This window comes from Drosophila mauritiana, chromosome 3L (genome assembly GCF_004382145.1).
Source record: "Drosophila mauritiana strain mau12 chromosome 3L, ASM438214v1, whole genome shotgun sequence".
Lineage (NCBI taxonomy): Eukaryota > Metazoa > Arthropoda > Insecta > Diptera > Drosophilidae > Drosophila > Drosophila mauritiana.
This window is the reverse complement of record NC_046669.1, coordinates 25,678,882-25,701,780: the sequence shown is the minus strand read 5'-3', so window position 1 is coordinate 25,701,780 and position 22,899 is coordinate 25,678,882. Positions and strand designations below refer to the sequence as shown.

The 22,899-nt window shown below is 38.0% G+C and overlaps 1 protein-coding gene across 1 annotated transcript in view; it reads left to right on the top strand.

Moving 5' to 3' along the window:
* The window catches only part of LOC117141917 (unconventional myosin-VIIa), a 606,161-nt gene that overhangs the window by 243,128 nt on the left and 340,134 nt on the right, over nucleotides 1-22,899 (top strand). Inside the window, exon 8 of the mRNA XM_033305646.1 lies at nucleotides 18,088-18,453. Coding sequence (XP_033161537.1) covers nucleotides 18,088-18,453 — 366 coding nt within the window. The remainder of the gene's footprint in view (nucleotides 1-18,087; nucleotides 18,454-22,899) is intronic.

The window sequence follows — 22,899 nt, the reverse complement described above, 5'->3', positions numbered from 1 at the left end:
CGAACTCCCTTCAACATAATTGTTCCCACAGTTGACAGTTCGAAAGTGCAGAGTTCCAATAACCCGGTTGGAGGCACATCATTGCGTCAACGATTTCTTCGTCATGAGTGCTCTTCTCGGCCAAATCAGATATCTCAATCGAAGTGGGTACCCTGTTTTTAATTATCAAGAGTATGCTGTGCTTGCCCTTTATATCGCAACACTCTGATGGTGCCTGTTCAAACAGTCGTTATAAACGGACAGCAATATTTCCTTTCTCGGATTTGTATATAACTTTAAATTTATAAGCCTGGGGGCGCAATAGCCATGTTGTTTTATAAATTGTCTCTAGGGGTTTATGGTCGGTCACTAATTCAAACTACAATCCCAGTAATAAAAAATAATATCTCTCTACTGCTCAAACCAAGGCCAAACTTTTTTCTCAGTTTGAGAGTATTATTTCTCCAAATCGGTTAAGCTTCGACAAGCAAATTCAATTATTTTTGGGTCGTGATCATTGTTTAATTGTAATAATACTACCCCCAAAGCTACAGGGCTAGCATCTGCTATCAATCTAGTTTTTTATCCCTTATTGGGGTCAAAATATAAGAGTTTTGGGATTTTAGTTAACGCTGACTTAAGTTTTTGAAGCCCCTGGTCTTGAACTAATCCCCAGATGAACTTCTCATCCTTCTTTAACAACTCACGTTCCGTCAAATCGGCCAGGTCTGGATCAGCCTGTATTCCTTTTATACGTTAAGATGTGTGCCAAAAATGTAATCGCCTTCCAAATAAACTTCTCATAGCTTAGGAGTATATTATATTCTTTGAACGCATTACGAACTTTTTCGACGTTTATACCAAACATCAATCGCTTGTATCTGAACAGTCCTCGAGGTGTGATGAATGTGGTAATCGGTCTACTTGCTTCGGCCAGTTTCAACTGGTGATATGCGTCCTTTAGATCCAGTCGTGAAAATAATTTGGCGTTTCGTAGTTTAGTCATAAAGGATTCGAAAGTAGGCAGAGGATAGTTTTCACGAAGAATGGCTCGGTTGGCCTGTCGCATAACCAGACATAGCCGGACGTCGCCATTCGGCTTGAACGCAATTAAGATCGTGGAGATCCAAGGACTGTGACAACTCACCGGTTCAATAATGTTCATGTGGGGGTCTTCTTCTAACTTAGCATTCACCTTGTCTTCCAACGCCACCGTAATTCCTCTCATTGGTGGTTTTACGGGGTCAACATCCGGATCTATTATTAGCTTAACGCTAACGCTTTTCCATTTTGGGAACGCATATGCCTCAAAGCCACCAATAACATTTCGTCCTAGGCATATCCCCTAAGATTAAGCACATTCGCGCGAACATTGAAAACTGCTGCATCCTTTGTTTTCATAACCTCGTCTTGCGAGATCAGGTTGAACCGGGAACCGGAGTCGATTATTAATGCCACCAATTCAGCATTTAATCAATTCTTCATGTTTCTCGTAATGTTTATCCTCTTTAGCTCGTTACCCTCTTGGCTTGAATCTTCAATTCGATGTAATTTTCTGCGTTTGAAATTCTGATCGCTCGATTGTGGGTATGGGCGTTTTAGAATGGTTCGGCATTTGCTGGCAAAATGGCCCAACCAAGAGCACCGATTACACTTAATCTGCAGGGCCGGGCACGTATATCCTTTATGGCCTGACCGCCCACACCTTCCACACTCGCTATTATGCAGTTTCCGTGGTTTCCAATTATAAATTTTTTTGACGATGTCCGGTAAATGTTTCGGCAAAATCAGATGTGACTGTTTATTTATTTCTTCATCTAGTTGACACGCGCTTATAACTTCGCTTAAGGTTTGTTCTTTCTTTGTTTTGTTTCGCCTTCATCAGGAGATATTTTTCTAAAAAGGGGGTAGGTAGTGCGTATGCAACCGTATGCAGCTGCGTGACAACCCAGTGTAATAATTTCACTCTCTTCTGAGTTACTGAGTATATATATGTTGAAAGCACGGAGCAAATTCTCCCATTCATCTCGGAGTAACGCCTTATCCACATTCCCACAAAGGAATGGTTTAATTACAATATCCGCCATCACAAACAACCGTTATGTCTGAAAAACAAGCAATTTTTATTTTAATTATATTCTTTTCCTTTTTGCTCAAACCCACTCTATTATCGCAAAATGATAATTGGCTATCTATGCTATCACAGATTGCCATTCTGTCTCAGTACTCCATCTCTGACCACTGTCAGACAAAATACGTACTGATTATAAAATTTTTATCTATACACGTGTACAAATTATGAAATGCTATTATTATTATTTATTTTCGTGACGATGACCGACGAAACAAAATAATGTTAGCAATTTCGTTTACTAGCGCTGCCTGCGCTAAATGAGTATTCAAGTTTCGATTTGCGTGGCGATGACCGACGCGTTTAATATCCAGAAATCAACTAACTAATACAAACATTATCTCATAAGCTATCCCTACATCTTGAGTCAAAGCTTCACTCTTATCTTGAATGCTTTTGGGCATTTGCATTTATCTCGGCAGGTTGGATGCTAGATGATAGTCTTTACTTACACATATATAAGGGAATACATACATATGTACATACATACATATACATCGCCAGCTTACCTCTGACCACTGTCAGATAGAATTTCGATTGTTTGCTTTTTTTTATTTATTTATTTATTTTTTAACCCTTGCTAAGAAACTGTAAGTTATAATAAGCAAGGTCAATGATACTGAATTGAATGCTAAGTCAGTACCCGGTCCGAATCTATTGTGATAAATCAGCGGAGTTTGTGGTTACAGTAAACGGACAACCACAGGTCCCCACAGGCGCAGCGTTAGCATTCTGGACGTGGTGGTGTGCGAAGTCACGAGGCGCAAGGTTGACAGAAATAGCGGCAGAAGTGCCGCTATAAATATTTGAATACGAAATTGTACTTTAGTTTTAGACAGAGCTCAAAAGGGATCAGTCGTAATCTGATGCACTCAATAAAGAAGAGTAATTATTATTTGAAATAATTTAATAATTGTTTAATTGGCGCCCAACTTAGCAGAGAAAGTGTTTTGAAACCGAATCAAAAGAACTCGCGACCGAAAATTGCAAACAAATTCATTAAAACGTACTAATAAAACGAAACAGTTTTGTTAGGCGTGCAATAATATAATTAAATTCGAAAGTATTTAATAAAAAAAAAATTATTTAACAAGAACAAGAATCAAATTAACTGTGAAATCGTTTTATATAAAACATATAAAACAAAACAACAACAACGAATAACAAACATCAAAAATAAAATTAACTGTGAAATCGTTTTATATAAAACATATAAAACAAAACAACAACAACGAATAACAAACATAAAAAAAAACCCTAGTGCAACTGCACTCAGCGAGTGAAAAACAAAACCATGTCAAAACCGACACTAGTCGGCAAGTTATCAAGTTATAGTGCTTAATACCGTTAACTAACGGTGCGAATATGATGGAACGAATATTTAGCACACAGAAAGCCAATTCTTATACGGTTTACCGTTTGCATTCTCTTTCTACTGATAAGAATGCACGCAGACAACTAATTTTTGTACGGCATAAGTATTCGGACAAACTCATTTAGTAAATGGCATACTGCTTTTAAGCACGTAATAATCGACAATTTTTTAAATTAAACATTTTTAATATTGAACTGTGTGAGGATTCTTAAAACTCCCCACAAACCTCGTGTAGGGGAGTGGCCTAGCAACAGCCGCGATGCAAGGCGGCCAGGGCAAAGCGGAGAGACCGTGAATTAACGGTACCCCGTTAGGTCTTGGACTCGAGCGGGCCAAGGGCACAGGGGTCGAACGGTAACGGTGCGGATGTCGGACAGGCACAAAGAAGACGCACCGTGAACTAACGGTACCGTTTTGGACCTTGGACTCGAGTTGACCAAGGGCACAGAGGTCGACCGGTAACGGTGCGTGCACAAAGAGGACGCACCGTGAACTAACGGTACAACTGTTGGACCTTGTACCCGAGCGGGCCGTGCGCAAAAGGGGAAATAACGGGATCCCCGCGGCCTATAAAGGGACGGCGCAAGTGCAACTCGGGGCAGTCAGTCTCAACACGCGAGGAGTACGTACGCGAGGATAGTCGAGGAGAGTACCGGCGCGAGTCGCGCGGGCAGCGCGCAGTCGGAACGGGGTCTGAAGGCGGAGGAGAAGAGACAGTTAGTGAGACAGAGAGATCGCGTGCGGAAGGTGGCCGAGCGTCGGAGTGTGAATCGAAGGAGCTCGGAAGTGTGAACGCGCGGTAAAACGAAGGAAAGGAGCAGTGTAAGCAGCGGGCGGCGAGAAGACCGAAGGACTTAGAAGGACGAATCGCCACAAGCAAGTGGAGATCCTGGGAGCGGAGGAGAAGGACCTGGCGTGTCGCAAGGATCATTGGAGTCAGTGGCTAGCAAAGGTGGTTCCAGGACGAGCGTTGCCTCGCCCCCGGACGATACATCCTGCACCATAACATCCTAAATCCGTTAAGGCCGGCAGAAGGACCTTCAGAAGCTAAGGCAAGAACCCGACGTGTCCATAAGGGTGAGTGGAGTCAGTGGTCGGTAAAGGTGGTCCAAGGACGAGCGTTGCCTCGCCCCAGGACGATACACCCTAACCCCATAACATCCTAAACCCAGACCGACCGGCGGGTGGTCCGCCAGAGGAGACAACGGCGACGTAGCGGGCTCGCGATGGACAGTGGAGGCAGTGGTCGGTACAGGTGGTTCCAGGACGAGCGTTGCCTCGCCCCGGGACGATACACCGTGCCCCATAACATCCTAGTCCCAGCCGGGCCGACTCGTCGTCCACGGCAAGGAGCCAGCGGTACCACGGAGGCAAGGCGTTGCAAGAGAAGCGCCGCAGGAGTGGCGAGATATCCGAAGGAATTGTACACAAGAAAGCAGAATAAACGGCTATACTAAGAACCCATTGCGTTTCCTTGGTCGGGCAGTCACACAAATCATAAATTTGGTGGGACGAACGCACAAACTCTCTGAGCTAGCCGCTGCAATCAGTAGCGAGCGAAATAAAGGAAATCAGTTCGTTACAACTGTAATAAAAAACAAAAAAAAAAACCCCACTGCAGCTTCACTGAGTGAGTCAAAAACAAAAGAAAAGAAACATATAAAACGAAAAATACAAAACCAGCCAAAGAAGAGCACAGAACAACGAAAAATGTAAGTGAGTGTTCATTGCCTTTTTTTTTTCAAAGACAAATTAAATAAAAATTGAATCTGTCGATTGATTGGCCTAGTGAGAGTAGTAGTAAACTAATACCAAAACTTTGTTCAGTACAATACAAGCTATTGTTTCATACAAACGGACACGAATGTATAGGAACTTGAATTGGAGTAATTCCAGTAGTGACGAAGACACAATACCTAGTTACAGGGAGAAAATTAAGAACGAACAAGTTACAATAATGAATACAGAACAATGTACAACAGGAAAACCCACAGCAGCACAAGCTGCGCAGGGTACACAGTTCGAAGCGATCTATCTAAATATGGTAGAAAAGGCGGTCAAGGCCGCGCTTGAACACCAATCGGCGGTTTTCGAACAAAGATTAGCTGACACGACACAGAATATGCTGCGACAAATAGATACTCTGTCTATAAAATCAGAAACTCCAAAGGTAGTAGTATACGAGGCATCTAAAGTAATACCAGGGATTACGTGCGACGAACACTTAGATATCATAAAGTCCATCCAAGAATTCGATGGCATACAGGACAATTACGTTTCCTGGCGGCAAGCAGCAACGGTTGCTTACGAACTCTTTAGACCATATAATAGGAGTTCGAAACACTATCAGGCTGTTGCAATTATACGCAACAAAGTTAGAGGAACTGCCAATTCAGCACTATCCTCATTTAGTACGGTGTTGAATTTCGACGCGATTATAACACGACTAGACTTCACATACTCACATAAAACACCACTGCGTGTTATACAACAAGAACTCGCAACACTGAGACATTGCGATATGCCCCTGCTAAAGTATTATGACGAGATAGAAAAGAAGCTAGCACTTCTAACCAAACAAGACAATAATGTCACACGAGGAAGCAGGAGCAAAGATCCTTAATGAACAACATAGGAATGATGCTCTATATGCCTTCATTGATGGCCTGAAAAAATCCATCAAACAGACAGTTTTTTCGGCGCGTCCAAAGGATCTGCCAAAAGCCTTAGCATTGGCACAAGAGGCAGAAACGAGCAATGAGAGCTCTGTATTCAAAGCCGTCTATGCTAAGCATAACGAAGAAAAATACCAGAAATCCTCGTCTCAAAAGAACCAAGAGTGGCGTAACAACGCACAGGGTCAACAAAATTCAGACGGCTCCAACTATCAAGGTAAAAAACCACATTTTAATAGGGGCCAGGACCTCGAGAAGTCCAACAACGGACCAAATAATCAGAAGGCTGGTAGTTCCAAACAACGCCACGCCCTTCCAAATAATCAAGGCTTTGAGCCTATGGAGGTTGATTCCTCAACACGCTCGAGGCAACAGACCCAGTTTAGGGGATATAATGACCAATCCATGCGTTGAAGACAAATGCTGCATCACACGTCCCAGGAATCACAGAGACAGAAAGTTTCATCAGAATACGAATTGTTAGCACGCACAATCAGAGGTATTAGCAGCTGATGACGATGGCGCATCCGACGACGAACAGTGCAATTTTGTAGGGGAAACTTCCTGCTACCGTACATTACAAGAACAGTAGCAGGGCAGAATATTAAGCTCCTGATAGATACGGGAGCATCAAAAAATTATATAAAGCCACTTCCTTTCCTGAAAGCCATTGCACCAGTTGACAACCCGTTCCAAGTCAATTCTATACACGGGCATACGAAGATAGAGCAGAAATGCCTTATCTATCTATTGGGGACGAGGACATACTTCTTCGTCCTAAACAGTTTAAAAAATTTTGACGGCATTATAGGCCTCGATTTATTCAAAAAAAGTTGATGCAACCATTAATCTTACAAGAAATTTAATTGCACACAAATTCGGCTCAGAGCCGTTACAATTTATGAAGTGTCAAAATGTGTACTTCATCAAAATTGACGACAGTAATATTCCACTGGCGGTCAAAGAAAATTTTGACAAAATTATCAAACAAAGATCAAAAGCATTCGCGGATCCTAACGAATCCCTACCTTTCAACATAAAAACCGTAGCTACAATACGCACGGACGGAGAACCGGTATATCCAAATTTATACCCGTCTCCAATGGGCGTTGCTGATTTTGTCAACGCAGAAGTCAAACGACTTCTAGCGGATGGCATAATAACTCCGTCTAGATCCCCATACAACAACCCTATCTGGGTGGTTGACAAAAAAAACCCTATCTGGGTGGTTGACAAAAAAGGCCATAACGAAAATGGTCACAAGAAAAAACGTCTTGATTATAGAAAACTAAATCAAAAAACAATAGACGACAAATACCCCATACCTGCCATTTCCACCATACTGTACAACATGGGTAAGGCTCAATATTTCACAACATTGGACCTTAGTTCGGGTTTCAACCAGATTGAGCTAGCTGAAAGGGACCGAGAGAAAACAGCTTTCTCCGTTAATAACGGTAAATACGAGTTCTGTAGACTTCCATTCGGTTTAAAAAATGCTCCTAGCATTTTTCAAAGGGCAATATGTGACGTTCTTAGGGAACAAATAGGAAAAACATGTTACGTGTATGTTGATGACGTCATTATTTTTTCCGAAACAAAAGAAGACCATGTCAAACACACCGATTGGGTTCTGAAAAGTTTATACGAAGCTGGCATGAGAATTTCTATGGAAAAATCCAAGTTCTTCAAAGAGAGCGTGGAGTACCTGGGATTCATTGTGTCAAGTGGATTAAGAAGTGGATCAATGGATTAAGAACTTCGCCTGAAAAAGTTCAGGCTATAAAAAATTGCTAACCCCCAAATACTCTTTTCGGCCTCAGGTCCTTCTTAGGCTTATCCAGTTACTACAGGTGCTTCATTAAAGGCTTTGCAGCCATAGCCAGACCTCTTACAGATATCTTAAAAGGTGATAACGGGAAAATAAGTGCCAACCAATCCAGGAAAGTTAGAGTAAACCTGAACTAAAGCCAACAACAAGCATTCGAAAGGTTGAAAAACGTCCTGGCATCAGAAGATGTGCTCCTTACATACCCAAACTTCAACAGACCATTTGACCTCACAACTGATGCTTCGGCACATGGACTGGTCGCGGTTTTGGCCCAGGACGGAAAACCGATCACCGATCTTCAGGACGCTACGCGACAATGAGATAAACTTCGCGACTAACGAACGATAAATTCTTGCGATAGTCTGGGCATTAAAAAACCTAAGAAACTATCTGTACGGAGTCAAGAACCTTAACATCTACACCGACCACCAACCGCTACCATTCACGGTATCGGACAGAAACCCAAACGCAAAAATAAAACGCTGGAAAGCGTTCATCGACGAACACAACGCCAATATCATTTATAAACCAGGCAAGGAAAATTATGTAGCTGATGCCCTGTCCCGTCAAAATGTTAACGCGCTAGACAACCACTCTGACTCGAACGAATCCGACAATGACTCCAACATTGCTAAAATTCACAGCGAACAATCTCTTACATACACAATTGAGACATCCGACAAACCAGCAAATTGCTTTAGAAACCAAATTATTATTGAAACACAGACATACCATCAGTTAAAACCTTTATAATATTCAAGGACAAGCTCCGACATATAATCCAATTTACAGACCGAGAAAGCCTATGGCACACTGTACTGGACTTAGTAAATGCAAACGTTGTGAATGCCATACACTGCGAACTCCCAATACTAGCCTTCCTACAACACAGACTAATAGAGACATTCCCATCAACGACATTCAGGTATTGTAAATACTTGGTAACGGACATTACTGACAGGATAGAGCAAACTGAAATAATAACCACAGAACATAACAGAGCACATCGCGCAGCCCAAGAAAACGTCAAGCAGATATTGCGCGACTACTTCTTCCCGAAAATGAGCTGCTTAGCAGCTGAAGTGGCCATAAATTGTAAAACTTGTTCAAAGGCAAAGTACAAACGTGTCAAGCAAACACTAGGAAAAACCCCAATACCATCCTACGCCGGAGAACTTTTGCACGTAGATATATTCTACACAGACAAGCAACACTTTCTAACGTGCATTGATAAGTTTTCCATGTTCGCCATAGTTCAACCTATAAGTTCACGAGCAATCACTGATATCAAAGGCCCACTTTCTTCCTTGCCATAAAGACCATTTACTGTGACAACAATTCGCACAATGATACTTAATAATTTTAAAATAACAATAGCAAACGCCTCTCCTTTACATAGCATATCTAACGGTCAAGTGAAAAGGTTTCATAGCACTCGTGGAGATTGCCCGTAGCTTAAAAGTAGATAAATTAATCGATGACACAATCGATCTAATCCTATTAGCAACAACCGCTTATAATAGAATCAGTTACAAACAAGAAACCAGTAGATATCATACATTCAACACCAATCGAGCTAGAATCGGAAATCAAAGAAAGAATCCGGGAAACCCAAGACAAAACACGTGAACAAGCCAACAAGACAAAAGCTCATCGAGAGTATTAAGTAGGCGACAAAGTTTGGTTAAAATCAAACAAACGGTTAGGTACCAAGCTAACACCATTATGCTCGGAAGAAACGATCGAAGCCGATTTAGGTACGACGGTTCTTATTAAGGGAAGGGTAGTCCACAAGGACACTCTCAAATAAAAAATACGATAATTTCTTAATTACATTTTGCTTTTTACTAGGTTAAGACATTCTGTCATAGAAATAAACGTAGTATTTGGTTCCGGCAAGAACAATTGTTAGAGTCAGAAAAAAGACAGGTAGATTTAAACACCAAATTACAAAACCAATTGACAAAAACCTTAAATGATATCAACAAAGCCGACGAAATAGACACTGAACATTTGTTTGAAACAATGCTAGCCAAAAATATAATAATCATTGCTAGTTTAGAAAATATAGTAACTTCACTCACCTTGGCAAAAATCAATTTGATCAACCCCGTCATTTTGGACGATATTGATATAAAAGAAATTAACAATGAACAACTCACGGATGCCAACGTAGCTGACATTCCAGAAGTAGCCAAAGTTAAAGTTTTCCAGAACAATAATATGAAATATTTTTTAATTAAATTTCCAAACCCTAAGTTAGTCTGTAAAAAGATCAAAATTTATCCTGTTCAACATAAAAATACAATAGTAAATAAATAACCCAGGTCGACGAAGGTATCATCATCATCATCATTAATGACGTTGCCATAAATATTTTTTAATTAAATTTCCAAACCCTAAGTTAGTCTGTAAAAAGATCAAAATTTATCCTGTTCAACATAAAAATACAATAGTAAATAAATAACCCAGGTCGACGAAGGTATCATCATCATCATCATTAATGACGTTGCCATAAGAGTCACTGATCAAAAAGGCCTCAACCGAACAATCACGGGTTCTTACCAATGTTCCTAAATGGGACACTGTTCATCAACCACTACAAGTCTTTGAACTAGAAACCAGCACCATCCGTCGTGATTCAAGTCAACGTCACGAGCTACAAAAATTACCTTAGCCTGCTCTACCTCCATGAGATGAGCTTGAAGGTAGCCTAAAAGCCAAGTCAGTATTGTCGAGACCGATCGTAAGCAGTGTAATCACTTTCACCATCTCACTCGCCTGTTGTTTACATCGCCTGTCGCTGGCTCGAACGAAAACGCCTAATCGAACCAGAGACAGCTCTCCAGAGACCCGAGTACGGCCCTCACTTAACTAAGGGAGGAGTTATCATAAGCAAGGTCAATGATACTGAACTGAATGCCAAGTGAGTACCCGGTCCGAATCTGTTGCGATAAATCAGCGGAATTTGCGGTTACTGTAAACGGACACCCACAGGTCCCCACAGGCGCAGCGTTAGCATTCTGGACGTGGTGGTGTGCGAAGTCACGAGGCGCAACGTTGACAGAAATAGCGGCAGAAGTGCCGCTTTAAATATTTGAATACGAAATTGTACTTTAGTTTTAGACAGAGCTCAAAAGGGATCAGTCGTATTCTGATGCAGCTAATAAAGAAGAATAATTTTTATTTGAAATAACTTAATAATTGTTTAGTTTGTACAGGCAATTTGCCTTTGACCGCTGTCAAATAATATAGTTAATCCTCATTAAACTTTTGGTTAATGAGTGTGTTTCTTTTCATCGGCCGTTTGCCTCTGACCACTTTCAGATAGAACCTTTTTTTAAACCTTAGTTTTGGCAATCTGTCTCCCTCTGACCATTGTCATGGAATTTTATGTTAAAATATACATGTATGTATTTGCATACCCATGTATGTATGTGTGTGTTCTTGCGTGACACTCTTCCAGCAACTGAAAACAACGCAAAAGAGGCAGCAAAAAAAAACGGAGCTTTGCAGAATTATCTTTCGTTAAGTGTCTGCACGTGCATATGGTATTTGCACACGACTATTTAATTAGTTATGTTTTTTTTTTTTAATCCTTCGCTTTAGTTTAATTTCAAAATGGTCGCCAATTTAACAACCCGTTGTTTAGTAAACAACACACGATTCGGATTATCAACTTACATATTTATTATTCACTTCAGTGTGCTTGCTTCCATCGTCAAAGTCAAAACTAAACTAAGAAGTAATAACAAGAAAGTAAGGTCATAGAGCGAAAGCGCGAGCGAGAGTTGGCCGTCGATCTTCATTCATTTAATTGAATTTTCAACCTTTGTGGTTCGTAGTCGCTTAATATTTCGAAAGGTCTGCCAAATAAATATGATATAAAAAATTTGGTTTTCCAATAATTGCTAAGAGTTATTTTTTGATTGTTGCATAATTAATTTTGTGATCGTTTAAGGTTCTACTTAACAAACAAATTGGTTTATGATTTTGATATAGTACAGCTCCTATAGCAATATTGCATATTCGTAATGACCATTTTTGTTGATATTGCTGTCTTGTTTATTAAATTATTATACATATAAATTTGATGAAAACCTTTCGCCATTCAGTTAGTATGACATGAACTAAGCGGAGCGCTAGTGGTCCCGTTCAAGAGGGTCTACTGCAAAGTTTTGTCCCGACACGGTTCGGTCCCCATCAAACGTTGAAATAGTGAGGGGCGTGCCTTTGCCGTTGAGGCCTACTTTTCAAGCGGATGTTCGGTTATTAAAACACAGCCTGCATTTCGGAATCGCTGTAATTTCGCCCCGTTGGCTCCCGTCCCAGACCGGAAATCAATTGTTACATGGGTCACTACATTCAGCCAATATTACACGCAATACACGCATCTGCCCTTGGACTATCCGAGTGAATTCGGACCGGTATGTAAACATGCTACAAAACTTTTTTTCACACAGCGAGAATAGTTGGATTTGGGGGACACTTGGTTTCAATAAGACGGTCCAACAGCACACACTTCAAGAGCATCGATGGCTGTTATAAGGAAGCCACTTTCCAGATCGCCTTATCTCAATTAGAGGCGATTTGGAATGGCCGGCACGCTCTCCCGATATGTCCCCTTGTGATTTTTTTCTATGGGGTTTTGTGCACCCTGTGCATATGTGAACCATCCAAGAACCCTACAAGATTTGATAACCAACATCCAAGAAGAAATTGCCAACATAACACCTGCTATGCTAACAAGAGTCACGACAAACGCCAGAAATCGGTTTACGCAATTTAAGGTTGAAGATTTCATCTTCAAAAAAATGTAAATAAAAACTTTAGACTTGTACCTACATTATAAAAATAAATAAATATTTTCCGATGCCTACAAAAGTTTTTATTTAGTTTTGAAAAGAGGAAATTCTGCTGCCGCATCCTGTATTTTGTCCATGCGTGGGATTGGAAATTTGTCATTGATTGTTAAATTACCATTAAAATTTCTATAATAAACTACTAGTCTGAATTTACCTGTTTGTCTGCTTACCTGATGCATCGCTTTTCTTTGGGATTATCCAGATTGGTGAGCAGTATGGGGATTTCGATTTACGGATTATTCTCTGATTTATCATTTTATTTATTTGTTAGGTTGTTTGATTGTTGGAAATTAACATCCATTCTTATCTGATCCCTCTCACTTTCTCTTCGATAGAAATTTTTCGGGAGTTATACGATGTAGGTGTCTGGAAATTTATTGGGTTTTGCATTCTACCTTGGTGTACATTCCTTCTATTTTCTGAAAGTTTCATCTCAGTTGAGGTGGAATTTGATTTATATTTGGTACACCCTTAGAGTTTGATGAGAATATACCCTAATTTGTATTGTGATTTTGTCTATAATTTGGATTATAACCTGTGTTGTAATTTGGATAATTTCTTGGGCTAGTGTTTTGATGGTGATAATTTTGGTTAAAATGATTCTTTGGATTATGATTATGGTAATTTTAGATTTATTTACTGAAGATTTTAGAAAAAAAAAATTTTTAATAAAATTTTCCAATCGGTTTTTATCCCAATAGCCTTAATTCATTGCTGCTTCTTTTAAGTTTCAGATTGTGGATATATCCGTTTTTGATAAAGCATAATAGGGTCTTTTAGGAATTTTCCTGTTAATGCAATTCTTGATAGTTTTAAACTATTCTATTTGATTGATCTGCTTCTAAGTCTTACTTATTTATTACTATTGTTGCTCTTAATTTTAATTCCTTTGCAAACTTACTGATGCTTCCCTGGTATGGTGTCCTGTAAAGATCGCTGATGAGGTTATCATATGGTCTATGATCATTGAACTCCTTGATTTGGGCTGTTTTTGCTTCCATCCAGCTAGTTGCTTTTTCTTTGGTGATTATTTCTTGGGCTGGGCCAATCATCGTCTTTATAATGCGTGGGGTATAATTGTAACAAAAATTCGACTTCAGTATTATTATAACTGAGTCCTTTCGGGTTTCTGTCGTAATCAGGTATCTCCCTTACTTGATTAGGGAATTGATTAACATGGTTTTCAGAAAGTTGTTGTGGAACTGGAATTGCCATTGTATTCCTGTTCAATATGTATTATCACTTGCGACTTGAATGTTGTATTGACCGAATTGGATTTGTAAATACACTACCGAATTTGGTATCCACCAATTTTTGGTTTTGTAATTCTAACTTCTTCTACGCTTATACCTTGGTTTTGAGTTTTATTTTTTTGGTTTTAGAGTGATCTTTGGACTTCGTGACAATTACTCGTTTTGTTTATGGACCCGAATTTTGTTTATGAAGTACTGAAGTGTGAGAACGTACTGATAGTACGGCGGTGGCTAGAGAGCAATATTTACATGGTAATTTTTTGTTTCGCACGGGTCCCACGGCCACAGCTCCCGCCCAACCGACCGAGGGGCGCTGCCGTGTATCGTACGGCTCGATTCGCGAGGATAGACGCGATATAGAAAAGAGAACAGAAACGAGAAAATGAACATAAAGTAATAAATAATCATAAATAATGTAACTAAATATTAACATAACTGTAATAAATATTAGTGTTAGTAGGATCTAATTATGTACCAAAAAAGTTAAAATTGATTGCTTTAAGAGCGGCAGAAGGTCAAAATTACAGATAATAGGATAAAGTCTATTATAGTCAGAACATAAAACTCTGTAAGGGTCATGCAACTCATAGTTAGATCTACAATGATTTAAGATAAGGGGTATATAGTTTCTAGTGACTCTACTTGGAACCGAGAAGTTAAGCCGACTAATCAAGTCGGGACTCTCAACATTACCACGAATAAGCTTACAAGTAAAGACTGTTCCAAGCATCGTTCTACGTTTAGGTAGGAAAGGTAAATTAATTAAAAGTAGTCTACTGGAATAAGGAGGTAATATACGGTTTGCATCCCAATTTAGGCGCCGCAAGGCAAAAAGTAAAAAGTTTTTTTGGACCGATTCAATACGGTCCGAGTGGAGTGCTCATTGTGGACTCCAAACAGGTGATCCATACTCAAGAATCGGACGGACTAACAAAATAAATAAGGTTTTAGTCATGTAAGGATCATCAAATTCCTTAGACCACCTTTTTATAAAACCAAGCACACCCCTGGCCTTATTGACAATAGTCGAAATATGGTCAGAAAAAAAGTTTAGGGTCCAGAAGAACACCAAGATCATCAACCCGTTTTATTCTTTCCAAAGGTAAGTCGTGCATATGGGTTGACACGACAAAAGGTCATAACTTTACACTTGGAGTCATTTAAGTTTAATATTTTATCACGGCACCATATGTGAAAGCTGTCTAGATCGGATTGTAAGTCCAAATGGCACGAAATGTCCTTGTGTTGAAGGCATAATTTAACATCGTCTGCGTACATAAGTACACAGTATACAATGTTTTATTACTAAGGGGAGGTCGTTAATGAATAAGGTAAAAAGAAGCGGTCCAAGGTGGCTCCCTTTTGGCAGCCATTCATAATTGTATTGCCTTTTTTATGTCTTACTCATAATTTGCAGTGTTTATATGTATGGTGTACATAGTGATGGTGTGGGACATGACATAGGATTTTAGTATTTAATTGGCAACAAAGCTATTCTTTTTAAGTGTGCAATTTTACATTGGATTTGACAGCTTTGGAATCATTTTTGTCTTTATTAGCTTATCACTGTCACATCCAGAACACTATCATCACTTCCAAATGATTTGTTTTTCCCCGGTTCACATGCCGGTTTATAATTTTTAACTGCAATTAATTTTTGGGTTTTTAGTACACAAGCTATTTTTTTTTTGTGTAGGTAGTGAAGTTCTCTAGATTTTGCGTTAACTCGTTTTTTTTTGTAAGCTTTTGTTTTGCGATATTCAGTACATTTTTTCCCAGCAGGAATAGCTTACTCCAGCCGAACTTCTGGGTCGTCGCGGAGTAGTTTGCTTTGCTTCATGGGTAGCCAGTGTTTCCTCTTTTAAGGGAATCGATCGCCCAGCGATTTCATTCAGTGTAGTCTAAGATAAGAAACGGCGTGCCCTAAACGTGCACAAATGCTATTAGGACTCTCGTACGCTTGACGATGGACGAAAGAGAGATGCTAGAACCCGTAGAAGACTTATTCAAAATTCCGAGTCACTGTTACCCAGTTCAATAGTCATGTTGCTGACGTTGCCAGATTATTATTATTAATCATTTTTATTAATTATTATATTATAGTGGTGATTTTGAAAATTCTTGTACATTTTTTACATGTTAAACGTTCCAAGTTTAGAGGAAAAACAATACCAAGACATCATTCTAAAAACAAAACAATTATACACTTAGACTTTCAAGAAATCGTTGCTTTTAAAAACTTTACCTATGGCATTTCCCTTATGGCTTATCACTCACTGGTTTCACTTTCAGTGATCTTCTCACTGACTCGCAGACCACCCCGGTCACGATTCGCGACCGTCTTCTACTCGGCCATCCTCGTTCACGAATAACTCACCGCGTGATTTAGCGACTAGTGCCGTACTTTGCTTGCGCCGTCCCTTATAGGTCCAAAGTCCAGCAACGTCCGGTTATAAATTACACATCGTTACCGTTCAACCTCTGTGACCTTGGCCGGCTCGAGTCCAGCGAGGGACCGTTAGTTTATGGACTGCAATCTTTTCAGGGTCCACGGTCCAGCATGCTTCGCTGTTCCTAGGCCGCTCTCCCGCTCTTAGACTTGTGGGGAGTTTTACGACTCCTTACAACTAGCAAGTGAATTATATTTTTACAAAATATAAAAATAATTTATAAGCAAGATATTTTTGATACGACAAATTGTAAAACAACAAAAAGAAACATTCTTTTATAGAATTTATCAACGGTGAACGGTTTTAAAATAAATTAAATTGAGTTATTATTAAATATAGAACAAATAGAAAGGGGAAAATGAATAATAATAATTTAAGTAAAATAAGCCTATAAATAAATTGAATTTTTATGTATTTATACCCGCTACTCGTAAAGTAAAAGGGTATACTAGATTCGTTGAAAAGTATGTAAAAAGAAGAACGAAGCGCTTCCGACCATATAAAGTATATATATTCTTGATATCAGGATCAACAGCTGAGTCGATCTGTCTGTACAAATTGGCAAGGAAAACAATAAAACGAAGAAATATCAAATCATTATTCAAAAGTGTGGACGTGGCAGGTTTTTGAGGTTTGGGGGAGTGGCTTTTTTTTACAAAAATTTTCAAAATTATAAAAATATGAAAAAATATCAAAACACTTTACAACGTCTTTGAGCGGTTTGTTAAAGTGGGCTTGGCAACATGGGTCAACAAACTTTTGCGCCTATGTAGAATCTTTATGCTGAATCTTCTAGCTTTCATAGTTCCTGAGATCCCTACGTTCATACGGAGAGACGGACATGGCTGGATCGACTCGGCTATTGATCCTGACCAAGAATATATATACTTTATATAGTCGGAAACGCTTCCTTCTGCCTGTTACATACTTTTCAACGAATATGGAAAACCCTTTTACTAAACGCGTAACTGGTGAAAATATCCAAAAATTGTTAAAAATGTGGGCATGGCAATTTTGGGCGGTTTTAGGGCTAATTTTTTGCAAATCGATAGAAATTTACAAAACTAATAAAAATGTAAAAAAATATCAACACAACATATCAACATATCACAACATATCAACGCGCGGCAGTTTTGTGCGGTTTGTGGGCGTTAGAGTGGGCGTGGCAACATGTGTCAACAAACTTACGCTGAATCTCATCCTCTTTGCTTTTATAGTTGCTGACATAGCTTGATCAACTCGGCTAATGATTTTGATTAAGAATATATATTTGTTATATAGTCGGAAACGCTTCAGTCTACCTGTTACATAGTTTTCAACGAATTTGGTATACCCTTTAAGCTACGAGGAACGGATATAGAAACTCAATAGGACATACGTTACTTACAATTCTCGTCTCAATTTTCTATAGAAAAAAATTAAGTACTTTAATATAAGAAAACCTATTTTTATTATTTGTTATTCTTTATTATTAACAAATAACAAAAACTATGTAAGTTAATAAAATATAATTTAATTTTCATTCTAGTATGAACATGAAGGAATACACTTTAATCATGTGGAGTTTACAGATAACACTCCTTGCTTGGAATTACTAGAAAAACCTCCGCGATGTGTGTTCAAGCTACTGACAGAACAGTGTCATATGCCAAAAGGGTCTGATTCGGCCTTTTTAAGTAATATGCACACTGAGTTCGAGTCACACCTAAATTACATTAAAGGATCTGATCGCCGTCATTGGAAAACCGAGTTTGGAATAAAACATTATGCAGGTCTTGTAATCTACGCTGTGGGCGGATTTGTGGAAAAAAATCGAGATGTACAACAAGATGTAATGTTTGAATACATGAGCTGCAGCAAGGACGTGTTTATAAAAGATTTATCAAAATACCAGGTACCTATAAGTTAATATAAATATTTTAATTATTTTCTACCCGCTACTCGTAAAATAAACGGGTATACTACTTTCGTTGTAAAGTATGAAGAAGGAAGAGTTTCCGACCATATAAAACAAATATATATATACATATTTAATCAGGACAGACCTGTCTATCTGTCTGTCGAAAGTCGATATCTCAGAAAGTTTAAAATAACGTATGTTGATTGTAAGGCGTACAGATTCTAAAGACATGGACGCATCGCAAGTTTGTTGCAAGCACGTCCATTCAAACGCCCACAAACTGCCACGTTCTCAGTTTTTAAATTTTTTTTTTTTTTTTTTTAGTCGGAGAACTTGACTATACCATTATCTCTTGTTTTGTAATTCATTTTATATTTAGCAAAATTATCTAAGATAAATTTCGAAAAATAGCACGCCTGAGTCTTGACCGTGCTGATATGACCTGGTATAAGGAGTGGCATTAAGTCGTATTTTCGGACGAGAAGAAATTTAATCTGGAGGATCCAGACGGCTAAAGTCATTACTATCAGGATTTGCGTAAGAAGGAGCACATTTTGGACCGCTTCCACAGTCGGGGTGGAAGTCCCAGCACATTAAGTAATTAATACACATTAAGTAATTAATAACTAGACAAATTTTTTCCTTTTGTACTTTATAATTAAGAAACCACTTGGTCTCATATACCTTTATACACACATTAGGTTAAGTTCAGAGGAATTGACTGAACGATTCCTTTGGGAACCAAAATAAATAGAGCCTTTGGCCAGTTTCCAAAAAAAAAGGGGTGGAAGTGTCATGGTAGGGGGCGCAGTATTCTATTATGGCCCCTGTGGATTCATGTTTTTAACACCAAAAATGAACGCGAAAGATTATAATTGTGTATTAAAAACTGCAATTCCCTAATTAAAAAACGTTTTTAGAAATCTAGAATGGAATTTTCAGCAAGAGAATGTGCCAATCTAAACTTCACGTTCGGTTAAAACATGGATTCAATGCGAAAATGTAAGAGTTCTGGAATGGCCACCATAGTCCCCATACCTTAATATAATAGAAAAGGTGTGAGGATGGTTGGATAAAAAGTTATACGATATGCCACTGAAGTGCCTCTTTAGGAATTAAGCTCGCCTGGTCTACGATTACGATTACCTACAAAAACAATAGATTCACTTGCCAGACGAATGTGCGAAGTCGACTCATTATTAATTTCCTTTAAAAATATTATAATTTAAATATCCCATTTTTTTGAAATTAATCGAACAAACTTAAATTTTCGTAGGGGCATTATCCTGGTGACCCAATTTTAATTTATCCATTTATGGATTGTTTTTCTTTTTTGTTTAAAGAAACGCCTCGAAACAACAAACTGCATTCCATTTAAACTTTTCATTTATAGAATTGTTAAACTTTAGAATAAAAAAATGTGCAAAACTCAGATTCTAAATGTCTCTAATCATCACCTGATGGTACGGAGTGTATATAGTAAATATGTGGTGTGCTTGTACCAGCTGTTTAAAGAATCACAAATCTACATTGACGGAAACACTGTGTATGATCGTGTGGTTGACAGCAGTGCGGTGCTAAGTTTGTGTTTTTTTTTTCGGCGGCCACAGGGTCGTCCATAACCCCTCGCGTAATTACGCCCATCCATCGATAGTGACGATTTTCTCCACGATCGGATAAATATACACAAGTGACTTGCACAAGTGAATCGCTTAAAGAGATCTATTCAGAGCAAGACGATCAAAACCTAATTTTTTAATATGTTTTAAGGCCTTAGCCGAGTTAAGTCCCCACGAATGTACGTGTTCTTAAGCAACCTAAGTCAGTATCACTGCATTATGCATTCGTTATGTTAGTGGTTTTTTTTTTTTTTTTTTTGATTTTCCTTAATATTTTCATTTACGAAATAATTGGTTTTGCTTTTGAAAATTGTCCTGAAAATATATCGGCAAAGGTAAGAACGAAATATGAAACAGTGGAACATAAAATATAAATAAGTGAAAATGAACCCCCCGAAATAAAATCCTCAGTGCATATAACTAATATGAATTCAATAAAAATAGTGCATTGAATATAAGCCGAAAATATAACAACATCATTGGCAGCAAAACATAAAAGAATTATTTAAGCTTATTTCTATATATTGCACCTCATGAGTTATCAGAATTAGAGCTTAAAAATAAATGTAATATTTCAAAATATATATTTTCCAGCGAAAAATTTTGAAATTGAAGTGAAACATAAAATATAAATAAGTGAAAATAAACCACCCGAAATAAAATACTCAGTGCATATAACTAATATGAATATAGTGCATATGAATAATAGTGCATTGAATATAAGCCGAAAGTAAAACAGCATTGCACACTGGTTTTTTATGTGTTTTTTTGGCAGAAAGTCAAAAAAAAATTTTAACGGAATAAAAAAATGTATGGTTTCTTTATATTTAGGATAGTCTAGTTAATAAAAAAAAGTCGATTTTTACTTTTTTATGAAACACTGGCTTATCGCCCACCTCTCAAAGACAGCTGATTGTCGATAACATGCGTAAGACAAAATTGGCGGCAAATCATTTTGCAACATTTGTGGTTTATATTTCCTCAGAGAATTAAAAAAGTATCGTGTTTTGTTTATGTGCCTTTTTTACAGTCAACTTAACAAATGTAGCTGTGTTTCGTAGAATATAAATTTTGTATGGCAAACCACTTCAAAATAATTTTAACGGCAAGTTATTAACTAACAACTAGTTGTATATTATTATACACATGTTAGTTAATAACTTGCCGTTAAAATTATTTTGAAGTGGTTTGCCATACAAAATTTATATTCTACGAAACACAGCTACATTTGTTAAGTTCACTATAATATTATAATATTATACAACTAGTTGTATAATATTTCCTTTTTGAAAAAATTACGTTTTTGTAGATGATTACTTGTTTGGGCATGCAGAGCTGATAGACATTTGGAGCAACAATAGTCGCTCTGAGGAAGCAGTTAGGCAGCATATATTTAAAAAAATTTGGTCAGAATAATTTAAATGAATGTTGTATTTCATTGGTAAATAAAAAAGTTAAGGCCTTCTTTGATTACATAAGGAAACATTTGCCAGGTTGCAATATATCGTTGGACAGGTTGAAGAAAAAACACTTCAAATGGCTGGCATCTAGTATTCGTATAATCGCTGATTGGAAAACTCCAAACAAAGCTGGTCGTCCAAAACTAGTTTATGAAAAGACTAGTGACCGACTTAAAAGAAAATTACCTTCGGACCTTGCGGATGAAAATAATAATTCTCTACCATTACTCTTGCATGCTGGTTCAGTTTCGGCTAAAAAAGGAAATGAAAAGGACATGGCAGTTGTATTAAAAGTAGCTGGTAACAGCGATAATATCAATAATATAAAAAGAAAAATGTTCTCTTCTGAGCCCGCACAAATGTCCGTCGACAATGCATTAGCCTTTTTATTTGAAAACGGATTTTCAAAAAGCCAATACATCAATTTAAAACGGAATACAAAAGTACACGGCTTTGATATTTACCCATCATACATTTTGTAAAAATGTTTTTTTGGCCTATTATTTATTTATTTCCTTATTTATTAAATATAGATACAAAATTTTGTTTTCTTTGGTAAGGTAAATATTTTTATGGCATATCGGCCAGATCGTTTATATGGCAGCTATATGAAAGTTGACCAACTCACTTGAAACTTTGTGAATCATCTTGGAGGAAGTAAAGAGTAACACAAACCAAATTTGGTGAAGATAGGTCATCATTTCGAATTTCTGCCAAAAAAATTTCTGCCAATATTAATTCATTGTTTTCATTTCAATTAATATTCATGTTTATGTCTGTTGTATGTATGTATGTTTATTGTCTTTACACACACAATTCATAAGAATGAAGTGTTTTCCATGTTTTCATTTCTTATTTGATCAAAATTTTTTTTAATTTCACGGTTATTATGAGCTACACAACAAGGGCCTGAATGCTTACTTCTAGTTCCTTGGGTCCAACTTGGCTTATTCGGATTTTTGTAATCTCTTTCTGACCCTTTGAAAAAGTTTTGTTTCTTTTACCCTTATAATCTAATATTTTATTTAATATTTTATTTTATATAATATTTGTTCAGACATCATTGGTGGTTTTAAAATTGTAAATCTAGCTTTTAGTAATCTACCAAAAAATTATTTCGCTGGTGATTCTCCTGTCGTGCAATGTGTACAGTTTCTATAATCAATTAAAATCTGTAAAATGGTATCAAATTCACGTTTTTCGTCTTTTTTAACCTTTTTACTGCTGCCCAGGATCGGTGTCAGAACTCCAGGCATGCTCCAGAAACGGTTCATCCGAATACCGCGTTCTGAGCGACGGGCAACCAATCCTCGATTTTTAGGACCACTGGTTGGATCACCTTCGCATAGGGAGGGAGGCGG